The sequence below is a fragment of the Pleurodeles waltl genome, chromosome 9 (assembly GCF_031143425.1).
Source record: "Pleurodeles waltl isolate 20211129_DDA chromosome 9, aPleWal1.hap1.20221129, whole genome shotgun sequence".
NCBI lineage: Eukaryota > Metazoa > Chordata > Amphibia > Caudata > Salamandridae > Pleurodeles > Pleurodeles waltl.
In genome coordinates, this window is record NC_090448.1 from 873,166,398 (window position 1) to 873,187,755 (window position 21,358).

Sequence of the window (21,358 nt, forward strand, 5' to 3'; positions counted from 1 at the left end):
TGGAAAACACTTCTGGTGGCGGGCACTTGCAGCGACCTTTCTCTACCTGAGCTCTTGATGGGATCTGGAGTCCTGGTTGAGGCACTTATCGTGGTCCAACTGGTTGGCGGGACTTGGGAGCGAGCGGTTAAAGGGGTGCTGCGACGAAAGCCTTTCACTTTTGAGACACCACTATCGGCCCTTAGAACCTTCTCCCAGATAGCCAGATCAATGCCTGTGGTCCGGTCACAAGAAGGAGGATGTGAACCCCTTAGAGACTTATATCCGGATGGCCAGTTCGTTACTGTACCTGACGCCCTGCCCTCTTTCAGTCTAGATGCAGGGAAATTACTCCAATATGCCACAATGTCAGTGAAAGCCCAGACAACTGGGCCACCGTTTTCCGAGGTGCCACCAGGAGTCTCGGCTTTAGGGAGCTCTGTTGAACTTAGGGGGAGGGTGCAAATTAGTGTCACATCTTCATAGGTCACTGAGACAGCACCCGCCGGTCGCGGAACTGCCAGTGGAAAATAAATGGCAGGCTCAGATGGATGCCCCGTTGTCGACGAAGGACTGGGTCACTATTCATGAGGGGGTTAGACCAGTATAATCTAATGCCCATTTTAAACTGACACAATCTAACATTATACATGAGGTGTATTTGTCCGCGTAGACCTTGCACACAATATATCCTGCAATATATCCTGTGAGACCCTCTTCTTCTCCACTTAGATGTGGACTTCATTCATATCATATGATGGTGCCCAGACATGATAAGCTATTGGGATGAGATGTGCTGACTGCCCACAATGGAGCCACAGGTTGGACCACTCTTAGAGCTATACAGCAATGCTTACTGAGTCGGGTCTCGCTTAAAAAATAAAAATACATTGAGCAGGAAGTTCTTAATGTTGGGACTCAAACTTGCCAAACGGAGATTAGCTATATGATGGCTGTCCCCCTGGGCACCAAGCTAACCAAATGGAAGAAGGACATAGCTGAGTGGGCAAATGCTGAAGAGTGTTATATACGTAAGACCCATAGGAACACTAAACTTGCTGATGATTGGCAGACTTGTGCAGCCATACTGTCTGATCTATTGATTCCATCCAGGGCTCGCCATCAGGAGCCCAAGGGTTTGTGGGGGAGGGACGTGCTGGGGCTCAGACACTTCAGTGAACAGGGCAGGGTGATCTGGAAGGGGTGGTTTTGGCAATTCAACATAATTAAACCCTCAGGGTGCTGATGGATCGTTTGGATATAAGACATAAGGAAGCAGGGTAGGATGTGTCACCACCTGCAGATGGTTTTCTATATCATGCATCATGTTGTTCACCATGCGACCAACATTGAGGAATACATTCAAAGGATTACTTGAAGAGCCAGATCTTTAAGGCCTTCCTGAAAGCGATTAGGTCAGTAAGTGACCATAAGTCTGGCGGGAGGGAATCCTACTCAATATATGCCTGCACAGAGAACCTTCACTTTATGAAATTTCAGCACGGCCAACAGATTTGCTGTGTATAAAGGAAGTTCTTTTGAAAGAGCTTGTTTGGCTACAAATTTCGAGGCCAACCCACGGAGGGCTTTAAAGACTACGGCCTTAAAGACTGGTCTGGGTACCACAATCTGAACCCTTCGTAGTCTAGCAATGTGGCATTTGGGAATGCCAATTTAATGTTATCATAATCAAGCCTTGCTCCAGTCGGCGGGGTCAGGATAATCTTTATGATCTCAGGAGAGAGAAAGGACTGCAGTTTCCTTGTGGTTTTAAGATTCAAAATACATTTTGTTGTGAGACCACACGATTGAACTTGTGGAAGGATACAACTTACCCATTCAAAAGGGTGTAAAGAAGCTAAGCTACAGGGCAGGGACAAAAAAGGGGGAAGGAAAGCTATCAAATCAGAAGCAAGAAAATGAGACTGACAAGCAGGCCAACAAATATCAATGGGCTGAGCTAAACCCTACTCTAACCATTGGTACTCTACACAATAGGCACTGGACAATAAACAGGTCCTGTAGGCAGGACCCAAAAACAGTTTATCTTCTCTCACTACATTTACATTAGTGTTATTTCTTTTTTCCATGTTTTGAACCAACCTTAAAAGCCATGGCTAATTTTGTTGACCAGTCCACAATCTTTACAATCTGTAGCACAAAATAATATATGTTTTACCCCAAAACACCACAGCATGGACATCACTTAGAGGGTGGCCAGAGGAGGAAGCTACCACCTCTGGCTTGAGACTTCTGGTACTGCCCTTGCGACGGATGGACACAGAAATGGCAAACGCAGAACAAAGAACACAAGGTAATCAGTGCATCAATAAGCAATGTTCACTTCTTCAGCTCCCACTAGCATATTACGCTTCCAGTTAGGTAAAATAAATACATTCAGAAGTGCAATGCACACTCTTTAGAATACATCATATAATGAAACACATGAGAAAAGCATATCTACTTTTTAAACTTATTTCCGGTTTCTCATTTTTGAGGATACATGAAAAATGATGTTTGAACAAACCATGCTGTGTAAACCAAGCCAAGAACATAGTTATTATTTAATGTATGGTCCATCTGGATCAATGCCGGTAGTCATGCTAAATCTCTTTGTTTTGCATCTCCCTCTGATTTATCAACACTTTTTCTCTTTGAGGAACAGATTAGGCTTCAGTGACACCAATTATTGTGATATAATCGGCATCAACTTCATCTGGTGTTACTTCTCAGGATTCAGAGTCAAGGGTCATATGATGTCATTTCCTGTCACATCAATGGGGTCAAAGGGTGTTTGGTGTCATTTCTGCTCCACCTGGCTTTTTAGTGAATCAGCGTCCATGCACCCCAGTCAGCCATTCTGGGTACACATTGTACAAGAACGATCTTCTAGTTAATTTAATTGCTAAAAATAATTATTTCACTGAACTCCAGCAAACATTATGTCAATTTGTTGTAAAATATTGGTTCCTTTAAGCACTCGAGGAGCCAGAGCATGCATTAGAATAGTCTGCTGGTTTTGCTGGACTCGGTGGTTTTTAGCACTTAGTTTAATATGCTTGAAATACAAACACCGCCAAATTGCAGAAAACAACAAACAACGGCAGTGAAATTACTCACAATTCGCTAAAATGCCCTTAACAGCAAATATAAACTTCTTAGAGACGTGAGTATTGAAAGGATGCTAGTTTTATTTCTTCATAATAACATGCAGATACTTAACATGAGAAACCACCACAGTGCTATATGTTATTTTTTTAAGTGGGCACAAGCAGAAATATTTCACCAGGAACGTACATTTCTAACCAATCGCTATAAAATGTGTTTCTGGAGAAGTGAGATTTGCTAATACGTTGCAAGTGTGTAGGGTTCTGTTTGTGATTTCGGATCAGAGCCAAAAGCCTACATACCCCAACCTGTGCACTAGGTCCATTGTTTTCCCTTATGTGTGGTAAACAGACACAATTACGAACAGGCTAATTTGTAGAGTTAATAAAAATATGTCATTGGGTGTAGCTAGCTTAGTTTCTCTTAGGGTGCTTCAGGGCGGAAGGTCCAGAATGGCTCAGCTTTTATAGCACTCCTATTACTCCAGGGCACTTCTAAGACATGATCTTGTAAGCAGAAGAAGTGGTGAACTATATGAAACCGGCTTCAGACTGAACCAATAGGATGGAGATAGCAGGCACTGTACAAAAGTGGACTCATGCCCACGTTCAAAGAAATACAAGATGGCTGGCACAAGGTCTTCTAGTGGAGCAGAAGCACTGCATCTCACAAACCAGTAAGTCTACTCTCTTAAGTGAGGCAGTGTATGGAGTTAATGGACAGGCAGGACAAACATCTGTGGAAGTCCCGACATAACCAGATAGCAGTCTTCGTGCTATGAAGTGAGTAATGGCAGAGAGAGGAAACAGTGTCGGTAGTCGGCTGTATTACTGAGGCCAGACGAATGTAAAAGTGGCAATTTTTCAATTTCCAAGTTACTAAATTATGTACCTTTGATGCAGTTTTGTTTGGGCACACTCCACAGTCCTTGAAGCCACCATCGAGTAGAAAACCCAGAGCTGATAAGAAGGTTATCGTTCCCAAGAAGAAGACAGCAATAACAACACTGTTGTTTGACTGTAGTCGGAGACTAAGTGAGGCGAGCCAAGTTCAACAACCAGTCGTAGAGGTTTAGTAATATGTGGATTCCCAACTTGCGATTTAAAGGACCCACTGGTCCAAAATAGTCAAATGCCGGGGTGCTGGAAGGGAAAATAAAGAGGCTTGGCACCCAGCGAGGAAGAAGAGGAGGGCTGTTGCTACTGTTCCCCTATAATCGTCTAGATCCCATGGAGCCACAAAAAGGGCTGAATAGCCTGAAATGGTCTGCAAAGGTTGCCTCTGAATATCTTCTGATCTTCCAATGCTGTTGGGGGAACGGGTTGGCGAGGGACGCAACCCCAAGGAACGAGCTGTAGTTCTGTTATCCTTGAAATGTTCCAGGGCAGAATTGCTATTTTCATCAAAAAATCGTGCCCCATCAAAAGGCATACCCGTAAGTGAGGTTTGGATGTAAATGGGAAATACAAAGGCATAGTGTCTGGTGACAACAGTGGTGCCCACTTCATAGGCAACACAATCTAAGGTGTCCAGGCCAAATCTCAGAATATATTTGGTTGCACCGTGGCTATCTTATATTTTCTGTGCAAACGAGTTTCAGAAGTCCTGAGGCAAAGCTGGCAAAATGTTGTTTCCAATGTACCAGAGGTCTTGAATGCAAAGACCCAAATGACAAATTAAATTCAATGATCAGATTCTCAGGGTAGCCGATGAGAAAACTCTTTTGCCCATTCTATTTACTTTGATTCTCTGTCTGCTGGAGTAGTAAGAAAATAGTTTCCATTGACTTTACTCATAGAGGACAGAACTGTCAGGAAAGCTGAATCACCTGGGCTAGGTCTGAGTCATCTAGCAATCAGGCAACTTATTGGCAGGGTCAAGCAAAGCTTGTACCAGGCCACCATAAGGGTCACAGCTCTTCCGTAGGGACCACAAATAAAGCATTCAGTTCCGTCTCTGGTGAAATTTCCAAGTCACTGGAATTATAGAGGTCAAGATAAAAGCCAGCATCAGTGTGACAAGAAGGAAGAAAATGGGTCCACCTCATCATCGTGGGAATCGTTCTCAAGACCCTGAGGGGCATCAGAGTCCGAGGCAAAGAGAGCTTCCATATTCCTGAAATATTGCCCCAGAGGTCAGCTTTGTTTTTGGTATAGCATGACATGGGGCCTGCGCTAGCCGAAATTGGTTCCAAATCTGCAATTACAGTCAGACGGAAATCCAGGACTAGCTATTTGGTAGCCATGAGCGGAGACAATACCTGAACAAGCAGCAGGATCTGCAGAAAAAAGGGTTGAGCTGCAGCTCAGGACAGGAAGTGGATTGGTCTTAGGGAGAATGGAGTCAGTCATCACTAGGGAGGGCCTGCTATTGAAAATCCAACAAGAGGCACCGACAGAGCTGTGGGGCCTGAATACATGCCATAAAGATTCAGAACCATCGGCTCCAAAACCGGAACCAGAGCGGAGTTACAAAAATCAGGACTTTAGAGCACAGATTGTTGGACCTCTCCCTGAAACAGGGAATATCGAGGGGTGATGAGCCCCACTTGGACTTAACTGAAGATCATGACCGGGAGCAAGATCGAGAACCGTCTCACAGTTGGAGTGTGACCGACCTCCTTCTTTATGCACAGTGACATAGACCCCTCTCCATTGATCTTCAAGTGCATCAGAGAACGTTTGTCTCAGGACCAGGAGTCATGTTTGGTGCCGAGGCACCAAAGAAAGTTGTTGTGGAGGTCCGTAACAGACATCTGCTTGTGACACTGAGATACAGTGTAAACCATGCTGTTTTGGGGGTGGTACCAATACTGTGCACTGTTGGAAACGTTTAGGTTAGGAAACTCAAGAGTTTGGAAAACAAAGGAGCATAGATCAGCATACATGTTGAAGGGTAGGTAAGAACAGGAACACAGAGGCTAAAAGTTGTGACCACAAGCATCTCTGTGTCATTTCCAGAAGCATTGAGTGAACATGAGTTAAATGTTCTTTTTTATTTTTACTTTCTTTTACTTTTACTGTTCAATGTCGATTACAAAGAAAACACAATAAAAATATATTTTTTCTAAAGTATTCATCACAAATGTTACAACAAAAATAGAAGTTTCCTAATAGGTTAATCAATGGTATTTTTTTTACTAACTTTCCTGCCTCATATTAATGACCACCTTACATTAAGTTATACATATTTCTGTTTCCCTGCTGTGCTTCCATTACAGTCTGATTTGATAGAAAACGTAAGTTAAACTCAATGGGATACACGCACTATAGTAGGGTGGTACAACAAAGATGTAGTTGACAAAACTTTATTTAGTCCCTTGAACCCTGATGATCAAATTCTCCTATATCCTACAAGCTATGGAATCAGCATAAGCTGTATATACTGTCATTTGTCATCTTGCACTGTTTGTCTCTTTAACTTCACAGAACACACCCCATGAACTGAAAATAATACAACTCTCTAACATAAATTTGCTTTCCCAACTCCACTGTTCAAATTCTGGTCTCCGTTGATTCAGCACACTACTGAAAGTAAATCTGTGGATGAAGGTCTAGAAACCACTGACGTAAAGAGTTACTGATAACATTTCTGTTTACTGGTTAGGTTCATGTAACAACTTTTTTTGTCACATCATATTTCGTCAGCAATATTCTAAGCACTTTAAGGATACCAATTGTGTATACACATAAAACAGTCCATCTCCTTTTTTCAAATTGTGTGCTTACGATTTGGAAAACGAACATGGAGCTCACCACTGAACTTTTTGACAGAGCTTTAATCTTATTAGAAGCTATGGGCCAGATGTATCATCCGATTTTGCACTCGCAAACAGCAAAATCGGCATCAAATGCATTCGCAGACCAAATACCGAAAATCCCCAAAATTGCGATTTTCTGCGTTGCGACCTGGATTTTGCGAATCACAATTTGCGATTCGCAAAATCCAGGTCACGAAGCAATTCTGCAAAAAATCGCAAATTGCGAATTTTCGCAGAATGGTATTTTGCAAGTGCAAAATACCATGTCCAGCAACCCGGTGGTAACCTGGTGCAAAATTTAAAAATGCAGTAAAACTGCATTTTTAAATTTGAAATGTAAAGCACACATGCCCTTTTGGCATGTGTGTCCTTTACATGTGTAAAAAAAAAAATTGGGGTGCAGGAGAGGGGGCCTTAGGCCCCCAGCACCCTGCCCCTTTGATTTTCTCAAATTGCGATTTCTGTTTCAGAAATCGCAATTTGGGAAAATGCAAAAAATTTGCAGCTATGGACCAAAAGGCCCATAGCTGCGAATGGGGCCTGTATCGCAATCGCAAATGTGATACATGGCCCTTTGCGATTCGGTAATTGCGATTTCTTAAAAGTCGCAATTACCGAATCGCACTGGGCCAGATTCATAGATCTGGCCCTATGTTACTTCAGATTGTTCATGTACTCCATGGGATATTTTTGTCTTTGTACCTTCAAGTTATATTATAATAAGGCACAATAGTATCACTTGTAGTACCCCTTTTCTGTCATAGTTCTAGTCATTTGACTGTTGTTTCTTGTACGGCATTATACAGTTATAACTTCTTAGCGTTAGTGTTTTCATTTAAGATGAATTTGGTAAGCCTTGTATTTGGATTTTTCTTTGGCTATTTGTAGGTCTGCCAAAATCACTGAGTTTGGCACACTTTTTCCAATATTAGCTTTTACAAACCGCTACAAACTAATGGTTCACTCCAACCCAGGTTCGTGTTTTTTTGTGTGCATTGGGTCCTGAATTTGCAATTCCCTCCACACCACGTAAAAGAAGTTGCTCCTTAAATCAGTAGGAATGCTCTAGTTTTTCCGCTCAGCACAGCTGTAACACTTCATTAACCATTAATGATGGGTGTTTTAATCAAAGGATCCAACTGTTAGATTCCAAGGGCATCTGGCAGCAAGTGTTTCTCAGACTGATTAATCTGCCTTGGCCAACAATCAAGCCTGGAAACTGCTAGTGAGACTCCCAACAGTTCCTGGAAGGAGGCTCTCCCCACGGCTTGATCTCTTCATGCACTCCTCAGGCTAACCACTCTAACAACCAGTTTAAGCAAGAGGTCTCTGCAGGTTTAAACTGGGAAAGAAATTAGGTCCGGGCACCAAAAAAAAAAGTGCCCCCCCATTTGTGAATTAGAAAGCTAAAAACATGGGCCATGTCTGCAAAATGCGGCAGATTTGAACTTGTAAGAACAAGTTGTATAAATGTATTCGAAGGAATGGAAGTATGCATGGATTTGGAATTGCTGCAAACAATGTTTGTTTTAATATCAGAGTAATCAACAGTAAATACTGGCCCATAACACAGGCCCATGAACTCCCAAAAAAACCGAAGCACACACTGCCCTAACAGACTAACCCATTGGGCACTGCCAGATCGCCCCATAGGACAGTCAGACCCTGCGCCTCTGGCTGTGGCCTAGTGCACGCAGAACACCGAGTGCACACCCGTGCACAGTGCACAGTAGGATATAGGACCTGGGCGCGGCATTCAACTACACATTTATGCCCAGTCATTCTACCCTGATGGCTTCCTATAACTTTGTGTTTGTTGAGAAAGCAGGTGTCATTTTACAGCCTGTGAATCCAATGCGGCGCTCTTTATCCTGTCAGGTAAATGTGAACACCATCACTGCTTGATCCATGCATCGTGGCTAGATTATAAAATCCAACAATACAAAGTTATTCTTACTATTTATGAGGGAAGGATCTACCAATCTACGATCCTCCCTCATGTTCCAGGAAGTGAGGTGCTACCTGGGTCTCATACGCACCCACACATTTTTTCACAATTCTGGATCTTCACATCTTCTAATATCTTGCACATTATGACAGCCACAACAAGTTTTCTTGCTGTGCTGAGTAAATCAGCGTTTTGGGATCTGCAGATCCCGGATTGTCTGCTGGGAGGAAAATTATTTAATTGTATTCAGTTTTTTTGCAGAAGCGAAGAGAAAACATTTATTAAAGACTTAAAATGGAAAATATTACTTGTGGATTACCCGCCATAACAAAATCCACTTCCCATCTATTGCTCTCCACAAAATTTAACACCAAGATACGGTGCAGAACATACTAAAAGTCTGCCATATTTCATGCGGATTCGTGAAACGACGCTAAAGCTAGTAGCAAAAATAAAAAGTTCATTTTATATATTCGGAGCACCTTAAGAACAACAACGGTGTTACCTTCGTTGACACCATGGTATATGCATCCTCACACATACATAGGGTTGCACATGTATATTTATGTGTGGAGGGTGCCAAATGTATATTATTTGTATTAAGCATTATCACCCCCTTAACATCTGCAACCAGCTGCACACTAGTAGTTTACTCAACACTGACTCAACAGTGAATCCTTAAGTCCTTATAAACTGTACTTTGCCAACACATAAACACCAAAAAGGCACCTGCAATCAGTTTAAATGAGTAATGTGTTTGCAGTATTGCACAAGTTCACCAAGTAACAAATATAAACTTACCCTAAGTACACTGAAGTGGCCCAGTTTAAGCGAAGAAGAGGTACACGTTTCTGAATAAATCAACCATCCAAACCTATAAGAGGCATGCTTGTTTGCTTGTTTACCTTCCTGAACAGCATTTTCAATGATGCTCTGGTTCAGGTCTATAGCTCTGCGATCGGTCACAATGGAGACCTCCTTCCCCAAGGCCTGTAGCATGGCTGCCATTGCAATGGCTCCAGGGGGACCGTCCGTCTCTTCCGGCGGATTCTCGTTAAAGTGGGTCGGGAATCCAGTGGTTATGAGCACAGATTTAGCATGAGAGAGGGACAGGCACGCTTTCAGGAGCTCGTCCTTCACAAAGAGATGCTTCACTCCCCTTCCACCTAGAAATCAAGACAAGGGACATGCTATGATCAGACTCAGACCTGTAATTCAACTCTTTGGGCCTGATTTAGAATTTGGTGGGAAGGTTACTCCGGATATTGTGTCCGCCTAACTTCATTTATAATAGGATATATAGCACTTGCTATCGGTCACCTTTGTGATGGAGTAAACTGCCGGCCTAACACTGAATCAAGCTCTTAATTTTTTTCAGACTAATCATTGAACACATACTATTCTTAAAGAAGTGTAGGTGTAAAAACGTGCTGAAAAAATGTTTTTGGCAATAATCTGGATGCAAAGCTCTGCCCCAGTCAAGCTATATGAAATATGTTTAATACAGCACCCAAACGATGTAGAACTAAACAATTGTAATCGTTCATTAGGTTTTGTAAAAACAAATCTATACCAAATGTATTTCTATCTCATGAGTGGAGGTAATCGGTTACTAGAAAAACTGACTGACTTTAGACAGCAAGAAGCTTTTTTTTTTTTAAAGAGAAGGTTATGGTTGAGGTTAAGACTATTCTGATATCTCCTCGACCTATAATTTGCACGTGGAGTCTAAATTCGTAGAGCGCTTGTTATTTTGGCTCTATTAGTCAAAGTGACTAGCGATGACCTCTGGTGTATGCAGGGATATATGTGTACGTTTACATGAAGCCAGGGTCCTTTGAGGTTCTCAGATAGGCTTGTATGATACTGGATATAACTATAATGCAAAGTGGAGGGGGGTAACATACTTTAGCAAGGGACGAGTTTCTAACTCTTATAAAACACCATTTTCATCAATTACATCTACCTTTCGTTTTTTTGCGGTGTTTGCACATCTGACCCTGAGGGCTGATATGTCTCAAAACTCTCCTTAAATACCTAGGGGGTGTCAGAAACATCAAGTTAAAGGTAGGTGCCTTCAAACACGAGGCTAGAAAATTCCTGGAAAGGTATGTGTTTATTTAATGCCTTTCCTCACTGCCTATACAAAATAAATAAAACTTGACATCACATCTACATTGTGCACTTTTTCGGGTTTAATAATGGTAAGAGGCCATGATAAAACAGAATCACAGACATTATCAAATTAATTTTATACAGATGTACGTTAAGCATCACAGCTTATGATACCCCAAATGTGACATAAGCATAACTCCATATGAAGGTCATATGCGGGGAGGTACCCAAAAAGGCTTAGCAGTATAATACTTTCTTTCCAGGAATCTTTTAGCAACCAGTACACAGGGACCCGTAAAAGACAATCAAAATCAAATAAGGCACTGTTTAAAATTTATTTGAGGGAAACATCACTTTCAACTCGGTAAGTGCAACGAGATGCATTTACCACAATGCCTTTACAAAGCATATGCGTTTATCACATATGGCTTTACCACGCATGCCTTTATCACGAATATACCATTCGTTCCATCATACATCCCTTATTTGGTTTGTGTTTGCTATATTTCCTTTAATATGCTAAATGTGCCCAGTGAAACCCCATCACAATTTAAACATTTCGTGAAACGTTTTTTTCTGAAACTGAAATCCAGAACTGAACGACAGATTTAAGACTACTTGTAAGCACTGTTCAACACGATGCAATGACTCTTTGAGGTGTGCTTTCATTTTATTTCTACAGAACTTACATAAAAAATTAATGAAATACAAATCCGCCTAGATATATTTATTGAGTGAGAATCAAAGGGTTAATTTTCAGCTGTGTTATACTGCTGCACCAACAAAAGGGGCAGCCGGGTAATGATGCTACTAATCTCACCAAAGGAAACTGGGTTTGCCAGCGTTTTTTCTCCTCCACCAACAGTTTCATGTTTCGCAAAAACATATCTGAATCACTGATGTTTAAAAAGACGATACATACATAGGACACTGACTATATACATTCAACCTGCTGAACAGTCAAAGGTTTAAAACAGTAGTTTTGGCCGATTTGTTCAGGTTCTACTTATTTTGAAGCAAAGTGCCCTTGTTTGTCACCTTTCTCAAATCAAGTGACCATTTGGAACAAGGCCAATGTAACTTCATTTTTTTTGTTTTAGTTTTTTTAATTCCCTGTCCATCATTGTGGTTTTTAAGTGACGCACATTGACAGTTTTAATTTTCATCACTTGTAACTTATTTGTTTCCACGCTAAGCTTGTCATGTTTTAAATTCTTTATTGTAGCAATGTACTTCTTTCCAGCCAAATAAATATTGATAAAGATGCCCACCTCAGCTTTGGCTGTGATGGGATTGCACAGGGTGTGATCTTTATGAGAGGTCATCTAACAGTGGGAACCGAATGTCTGGCAATTAATCTTGATGCGCTGTATACTCTGTAAACAGTGGAAACCCAATCTCTTGCTGTAGACATAGGCAGCCTGTAAGCCATCTACAAACAATGGCCTTCACATCTCAATAACAACTTGCACAAGGCTTCAAAATATTAAAACATGTAATTCTCAACTCTGTACTCAGAAGATAAGTCATTGTTGTCTCCGCTCCTGAATAATTAATCTACAGACGTGTTTTTTCTTATTACTCGCCACTGTTTGCAGATTTTCATGTTGACTTTTGCATTTTTTCAATTAGTTTGGAATAATGTTTAGTGGCTCCCAAGCCTTGCAAACCACATATCTTTAAGATTTTCATCTCCTGGGTAAGACTGCTTTCTCTCAAAGCTTTAACCTTCCATCCCTATAATTTTTTCATGCTGCTGTTTGTTAAGTTAGCTCAGAAGGTTAATGCTCACGATCAAGAGAAGTGTGTGCAAACGCATGTCACTACACTGAATCCCAGCGCAGTAGTGCCTGCATTTATTTTCGGATTGGTTAAAATGACTGCTTGAAGAAAAACCTGGGGGATTATCAGTGCCACTTTTTTTCTTCAAGAAGTGTTTGAGTCATGAGATCGAGTTGTTCCTCCTTCTTGATTATACTTAGCATGGGCATTGAGTTCTTTGTTAGATTGTTTTTCCGCAGGCGGGTGAGAGATAGAGTATAAGAGAAGTCTAGAAAAGAGTATGTCCATGCGAATATAAGCAACTATGTACATATATATACAAATATAAAATAACTGGAACAGCTACAGATTTCCGGGGAGGAAGGGGGAGGGCACATGTGTAACTACAGCACTACATGCCATGAACAGATGTCTATTGGTAAGTAACATGTTCTGTTCGATGGCATCTGTGGCTGTAGATACACATTCTATGCAGAGACTGTAAAGCAGTCCCTCCTACAAATGTGGTGGTTAGCCTGTGGGAGTTGCAGTTTTCTGAAAAAGTGTTCTTAGGACAGCGAGACCTACATTAGCTAGCTGACAAGCTTGTGCATCTACGCAATAATTTTTTGTAAATGTGTGTGGCGTAGACCAAGTAGCTGCATGGCAAATGTCCGCTAAGAAAATATATTTCCCAAAAATGCAATAGCACCTTTTTTCCATGTGGAATGTGCTTTAGGGGTAATTGTTAATTCTCTTTTAGCTTTATCATAACATATCTGAATACATTTTCAATCCATCTAGCTCTGCTATTTTTTGTAAAAGGATTTCCTTTGTGAGGCACTGAAAAATCCACAAAAAGCTGTTTAGTTTTTCAGAATTCTTTAGTTCTGTCAAATTAATACATGAGTGCTCTTTTAACATTTGGGCCCTCATTACGACTCTGGCAGTCATGAGACTGCGACAGCCACGGTGGAGGTTGGGCCGCTGCCAAAACAGCAGTCCGGCCTCTACATTATGACCCTGGTGGATCTGAAAGAAAGGCTCTTCTATTGTTTAGACCTGTAGCTCACTAACATGCCTACTTGATGTAATAGCAACTAAAAAAAGCTACTATGTAAGAAAGGAATTGTATTGGCCAAGAGTGAAGCGGCTCAAATGGAGGACCCATGAGCAGAGTGAGACAATATTAAGATTCCAGGGTGGCGCTGGCGGTAGGCTGTGTGGCATTCACTTTTAAGTCCTACCATGAAAGCTTTAATGACTGGTATTTTTAATAATGAAGTATGTTATCAATTTTGTAAATAGGCTGCAATGGCAGCTAGGTGGAACCGATTTGATGTGTAAGCAAGGTTTGCTTTTTCAAAAAGCAAATAACAAAGAATATCTTCTACTGATGGTGTTAATGGATCAATGTGTTTGGATTGAGAATAACAGACAAAATGTTTCTATTTTGCTGTATAACAGGCTATAGGTTTGGCCTATGTGCCTGTTTTAGAATATCCATACATTCTGAGGGTAACAGAAGATAACCAAACTCTATGACTTCAGAAGCCATACCGCAAGGTTGAGTGATTTGGGATCTGGGTATCCTATCTGTTGGAGATTTTGTGTGAGAAGATCCGGCCTGTTGTGGAGGCCCTTATGAAGTACTAGGGAGAGATCTAGTAGTGTTGTAAACCAATGTTGGCGAGCCCATGTGGGGGCTACAAGGATCATTTTTAGAGAAGTTTGTTTGAGTTTGCGCACCAGAAATAGATTGAGTGGGAGAGGTGAATAAGCGTACGCAAATATCTCTGACAAGGTGATCCATTGGGCATTGCCTTTTGACTGAGCGTGCGAGTACCCAGATGCAAAGTTTTGGCATTTTTAGTTTTCTGCTGCGGCGAACAGTTCTATATGAAGTATTCCCCACTTTTAAAAGCACTTTTGAAGGACTGTTGGGTGGAGTTCCCATGCATGGATTTGTTGATGCGTCCTGCTTAGCAGGTCTGCAGAGTTCTTGTCTGTTCCTGGGATATAATCTGCCAGATTTATGTGGTGATGTTGGGCCCAATTCCAGATTGCTTGGGTCAGCTGAGACAACTGGAGAGATCACGTCATGCTTTGTAAATAATCCATTGCTGTCATGTTGTCTGTTCGAATTAAGACAGATTTGTGCATTAGATGAGGTAGAAAAGCCTTGAGGGATAGGGAGACTGCCTGAAGTTCTAGAACATTGATATGCATGGTATGATGACCATGATCCCTGTACTCGGAGGTTGTTGAAATGAGCACCCCATCCTGTGAGGAAGGCATCCATTGTCAGAAATATTTGGGGAACCGGGTCTGGAAATGAGCGTCCTTTTAGTAGCTTGGTGGAGTTCCCCCACAGTAGAGAGATGTTAGCTGGACAGTCTACCAAAGCTAGAGCCTGAAGATGTCCCTGTGCTTGCGACCATTGGCGAAAGAGACATTGCTGTAGAGGACGCATATGAAGTCTGGCATGAGGGACGATGGCAATGCAGGATGCCATCATGCCTAGAAGGTGCATCAATGTCTTGACTCTGTAGGTTTGATTAACCTGTATCTGAGAGATTGTTTGCTAAAAATTGTGAACATGTGCTGGATTAGGATAAACTAACCCCAATTGTGCATTGAGAATAGCCACTAGACACAGTTGAATCTGAAGAGGCCGTAGGTGTGATTTGAGGGTGTTGATTGTATACGCTAACTTGTGAAGGTTTACTGTGATTTGGGTGTGAGACTGAAATTGACTTGAAGTGGTAGCTTTGCTCAGTCAGTCATCCAAGTAAGGGAATACATGTATCTGCTGTCTTCTAAGATGTGCTGCTAGACATTTGGCGAATACATTGGATTTGGTTGTCACCCCAAAAGGCAGAACCTTGAACTGATAATGTTGTCCCACCACTACAAACTAAAGATATTTGCGGTGTGCATGATGGATGAGAATGTGAAAGTAAGCGTTGTTTAGGTCTAGAAAGATTATTAAGTCGCCTTTTTGTGGTAATGAAATTACATCTTGTGAAAATGCACTGAGAGAATATATTGATTTAGCGGTCTGAGATCCAAAATAGGTCTTGTCCTTTTTTGGAATGAGGAAGTAGAGAGAGTATACTCCTGTTCCTTAGTATTGTATGGGAACAGTTTCTATATTTCCTTTTAATAGTAGAGATTGAACCTCTTCCTTTAGAACAGTGAGCTGTTCTGTTGACATTTGGTGTCTGCAAGGTAAAATGTTTAGGCGTGTTGGTGTAAGTTCCAGGCAATAACCATGTTGGATAATGGATATGACCCAAAGGTCCGATGTTATGTGTGTCTCCTGATTGTCGTAAAATTGAAGATGCCTCTCCACTGGAGTGGAATGAGGAGGAGGAATGTGGAGGCAGTCAATGTTTGGCTGAGGAGACTAAGCCACGAGTTATGGTGGTCTTTCACCTGCCTCTGGAATTGTTTCCTCTATAGGTTCCTCTAACAAAACCTCTAGAGTATGAGGAAGATACCTGACGTTGCTGTGAGGTGGAATGTTGAGAGGATGTGGTTAATTTGTAGCCACCCCTATGCATTGGGTGGCTAAAAAACCCTGCTAGCTTGAGTTTGTAGAGCACCCATTGCTTTACCAGTGTCTGTGTCTTTTTTTAATTTATTGAGGATAAAGTCAACCTGTGGACCAAACAGGTGGTCCCCATCAAAAGGCATAATAAGGACAGCTTGCTGCACTTCTGGCTTGAAACCAGAACACCAAGCATGTCTTCTAAGGAGGATAAGGGTGTTAACCCCACGTGCGGCTGAGTCTGCTGCATCTAATGCACATCTAATTAAATTGTTTGCAATTGTATGACCTTCAGAAACAAGTTGCTGTGCACGCTTACTGTGTTCTTCTGGGAGGTGTTGAAGAAGGTCTTCCATTTCATTCCAGTGTGGCTTATCGTATCTTGCAAGCAGTGCCTGGGAACTGGCAATATGCTAATGGTTGGCTGCTTACGCAGCTACCCTTTTTCCCACTGCGTCAAGTTTTTTGCTTTCCTGGAGGAGGAGAAGCTCCAGTAGACTGACTATTCGCTCTTCTCCTGGCTGTGGTAGTGACAATGAAATGAAGTGGGACTTGTGATCAGATGTAAAGTGGGTCAGATGGAGGTGCTTTATATTTCTTTTCAATCCGTGGAGTAATTACACGAGAGCAAACGGGCTCTTTGAAAATGTCTTTAACATGTCTAAGCATTCCTGGCAACATAGGGAGAAATTGTATGTCCCTATGTGCTGAGGTGAGGGTATCAAATAGAGAGTCTTGTTCTATGGGATCCTTGTGTAATTGTACTTTGTGATAAGCAGCAGCCCTGGCTATACCTTGCTGATACCCTGTGGTGTTCTCTGGAAGGGAAGGGTGGGCAGAGTAAAGATCTGGGTCCGTATAAATATTAGGATCAGTGTAGTAGGAATCCTAAGGGTCTGGGTCTTGTGGTGCATCCCCTAATTCCCCCTTATCATATACAGGTGAACCCTGTGGTGTGCAGTCTCATTCAAAATGAGAATTAAGTGAATGAGGAGCAGGGTGAGGTGTGGAGATGGAGGAGGTTGTGGCAGAGCTGGAAGAAGAGCTGCTGCTGCAAAAATAGAAACCTTATCTTTATGTAGCTTCTTAGGTTGAGGTGAGAACCTCCTCAAATGAGAGCATCTTTTTGACAAGAATGGTCAGAGAAGCCATAATTATGCCTGCATCTTTTGCCATATGATTTTTGAGCTGCTTAGCGTCCATAGTCTCTAGAATTGGTTCAACTGGAGACAGAGAAGCAAATGACTGAGCAGAGTCTGTATGTTCAGCTGTTTTTGGCACCAAAACTTTCTGGTGCTGTAAATTTTTCGATCCCGAAGGGACAGATGTGGTACTCCTACTCAGTGCCGAACTTGTTGGTTCTGAAGCTTTCGATGGTTTCACTCAGACCGAAACAATGGAGGTCTAGAGAGAAGACACAGCCACAGTCTTTTTAGATTTCGGTGCCAAGCCTGAGGGCAGGGCAGCCGAATCAAGCTTCCCTGACCAACCATGGCACAAGGGCAGTAGTGGTCCGGCGACCTTTTTCAGGTTTTTTTTTACAGTGTCCGTGGAAGGAGGAGGGATAGCTTTTATACTCACGGGTTGCACCAAGGTGATGTCCTGACTCTCGATATCGGATTGCCGGTCTGAGTTTTCAATCGTGAATGCCCCTTCCTGCTCCAGCTCCTCCTGTACATGTTCGTCCCCGAAAATATCCAGGGTGTGCTTTTGCGTCGAGTGCACCATTTCCAGCCTGCAAATTCTTCGGTCCCGGAGTGTTTTTGTGGACCGAAACGATCGGCATGCATCATAGGTGGCCTCGTTGTGGTCTGGGGAAAGGCAGAGGTTACACACTTGATGTTGATCGGTGTGTGGAAATTTGGCATGGTACCAAGGGCAGAATCAAAACTGAGTCCATTCCATCTTGGTTTCATATCCTTACGTACCACATGGAGATAGGCCTGCGGCCAGGCGAGGCCCGCCCAAAGTGTACGTGGTTGAAGTTTCACCCGACTTGATCAAGATTATGTAATAGAAACACGATCGAAGTACATAAGTACGATAAAAAGTAAAGACGGTAAAAGAGTCTCGAACCGGAGTGAGTGAATATGGAGTGAGAAGAAACACGTCCGAACCCGACGGTGGAGAAAAACAATTCAACAATAAACTTTATGTCCATGCGCAGTATCACCGAGAAGGAGGAGCCAATCGATCCAGTGACTCGAAAAAAAAAAAACACTGCTTGAGAAAAACAAGTTGCAGCACTCCAAGCTCAACACTAGATGGCAGGGGAATACATATCATGTGTATCTACAGCAAGGGTCTTCAAAGAACTATTACGCAGAAAAATGTGCTATGTTTTAAGCAGAAAACAATTTCTTGCATTTTAAAAAAAGGTAACATAACTGAACTGCAAGGTTTAAATAAGTCTAGACATGTTTAAACTTTTTCATCTTAATAGAATAGTTGTGAAAATTCTGAAGGGGGGACCCAATGATTTTTTTTTTCACTGGGGGACGTGAAATTAAACAGTTGAAAACCAATGATCTACAGTCACACGTCACCAAACATTCAGTTTCTAGTGAGTGCTTTATTAATGGCCTAATACCTGTATATTATTAGTACCTCAGTCTCCACTCAGCCTGTCGGTTTTTAGAACAGCTGGTTTAAAATGGACACCAATGGACCGGACAGACAAAAAAATATGGTATCATGAAGAAAACCTGAACTTGACTAAGACAGCAAGGCCACATTACCTGGGTCTGCGCCAATCACGGCCTCCATAGTGCGGATCTTCTCTGCAGCTTGCGGTGAGGCGATGCTGTAGTGGAGAGGACTGATAGAAATGCAGTGGACTAGCTGAGCTCCTTCAAAGTTATGAACCTGGGCATCTTGGTTCTTTACGTCGGTGATGAACATGCAGCCAGGGGAGTGAGTAAATGCCAGAGGAGACTCTACAGAGGGAGAAGGCACATTAGGGCAAAAAAAACAAGGGGTACTCCCAGTGCTTAATTCGGGCCAGTGGCTGCTGGTGGTGGGTATTGGTGACAATTTTAGGGGACTTATCTTAACTCGGCAGATTTTGATCTAGGGAAAGGGAGAGTACAACAAAGAAGGAAGAAATGAAGAAGCTTAGAAAGAAAGGAAAACAGTGACAAAGAAAGCAGGGAGGAAGGAGAACCTGCTATAGAGAGCTAAAGAGACGGGAAGTCTATGGTGGCAGAAGAAAGAGGCATTAGGTAGAATCAAGACTAGACAGACTTGGTATTCAGCAACATCAGCATTCGGCCGCACAGGTTTGTTGTTCATAAGATAACTTTGAGCCCCTACCCTACTTTTTAAAAATGTTTATTTATTTATTACAAATTAAGTATCGCTGGACCAATAACCATTTGAGCTCATGAAAATGAATACCTTCACCAAATGATAGTGAGCTGGAACCAATAAGTGCATGCATGCCACAATTAGCATGGCCTAAATTTAATTGGGAGAATCACAACAGGTCTGGCCAGGGCTAATGCACAATTGTATCCAGCACACACAAGTTGGCATTGCCATGTGCGCTAATGTCCAAGCGACATCACTAGATGGTAAGAGTTTAAATTATAAAGAGAGAAAAGATTTTGACTGTCTGTAACAACTATCTTCCCTCAATAAGCAGCACCAGAGCCACAAACCACTTTCCCCAACACCTCTCTCAGTGCTTTGCATAGAATACCAGAATAACACAGAACAGAACCGCCTCACTTCTGTATACTCACAATTAAAACAGGCATTCATCACTTTGAACCAGCTGTTGGGGTACATAAGCGCTATACTATTAGTTTGTACATAGCAATCACGCCTAAAATTCACTTCATTCTCATGGTCCACAAGCACAAACCAGACTCTCTCCACCCATGGTAACCCAGACAACCAACATTCTAAAGTTCCTTGGGCTGAAAATTCTGTTGTGGCCTAGGACTTCCATGGCCCCTAAAGTTTAAGGCAGGTATATCCAACATAATTGCATAAGGGCCGGATCCATCTCAGATTTTCAAGATAATCGCTGACTATGTAAATTAAGTTCCATTTACATTCACAGTATGCACATTTATAATATGTAGATATCCAGAAAGTCTGGCATGGGCCAGCCTAACTGGACCTGCGGGGCCACCGGGTTCATCGTTCGGTGCACTTACTGCAGCTGCTGACCGCTTCGACGCCTGTAACTCCACAGGCCCAAAATACTGGGACGTCTCCAGGATGAGGCTGCACTGGGTCTCCAAAGTCAGGTGCTGAAAGGTTCTTTATTCCTAAAAGATCTGAGAAAAAATAAAAACAAAAAAAAACTAGTGAATTGGCCTTATGGATTGAAATCAAGAGTAGTACAATGTCATAGGGCACATTCTTGAAGCAGTAGAAATAGATGACATAGTATTACACATGGCGAGGGAGGGATATAAAAAGGGAAAATGGACACCAGCTAACGTTAAAGATCTGCTGAAGCCTTGAGATGCTTTGATTTTATAAGAAAAAAGATAAGTAGAAATAACATTTATCGTCTTAAATGATGAAGGCGAGAGCAAGAGGGGAGAAACATCTGAAAAAAACAGGAAGAATTAACAGTCTATAACTGGGCTCGTGATAAACTCCAGTCCGGATTCTCAAAATATCTACGTGAAACAAGCACCTGCAAAGCCAATTGATCTGGGTTGCATTTTAAATCCCGAATAACACATTAAAACGTGTTTGAAAAAAAACAATTAAAAAATATACTGCAATGAAAAAAAAACAAGAAAAACGTTTGCTTTTTGTATAAAGTGCATCTAGGACATAAAGATTGTAACGTAATAATTCCGTGTACTTTTGAGATTGGAAATAACCCCTCATGCAATCTCTCCGTGGGAAGCAGAATGATACAATGAACAACTGATAGCATGACATGAAACAGAACTGCCCTCTTCCGCAGAGTCAAAATACTCTGTATAGGTTAAATAATTTGTTTGTACATTTTTGACAGCAGCGAGATCTAGCCAGCCTTAAATACTGTACAAACAATGAATTTCTGTACAACTTTTTGGAACAATCGTCCATCGTTGTGAAGACCCGAATGGATTCAGTGGGTTGACAAGTCCAGCTCTTCTGAGATACTAAAATTCGGAGGTTATTT

General features: G+C 41.9%; 1 protein-coding gene across 5 annotated transcripts in view; it reads right to left on the reverse strand.

Moving 5' to 3' along the window:
- DGLUCY (D-glutamate cyclase) overlaps positions 1 to 21,358 on the reverse strand; it is a 396,105-nt gene that overhangs the window by 43,019 nt on the left and 331,728 nt on the right. For all 5 annotated transcript variants that reach the window (XM_069208180.1, XM_069208181.1, XM_069208179.1 and 2 more), the window contains 3 exons: positions 20,388 to 20,510; positions 18,963 to 19,160; positions 9,701 to 9,961 (listed from right to left, as the gene is read on the reverse strand). In XM_069208180.1, coding sequence (XP_069064281.1) covers positions 9,701 to 9,961; positions 18,963 to 19,160; positions 20,388 to 20,510 — 582 coding nt within the window. The remainder of the gene's footprint in view (positions 1 to 9,700; positions 9,962 to 18,962; positions 19,161 to 20,387; positions 20,511 to 21,358) is intronic.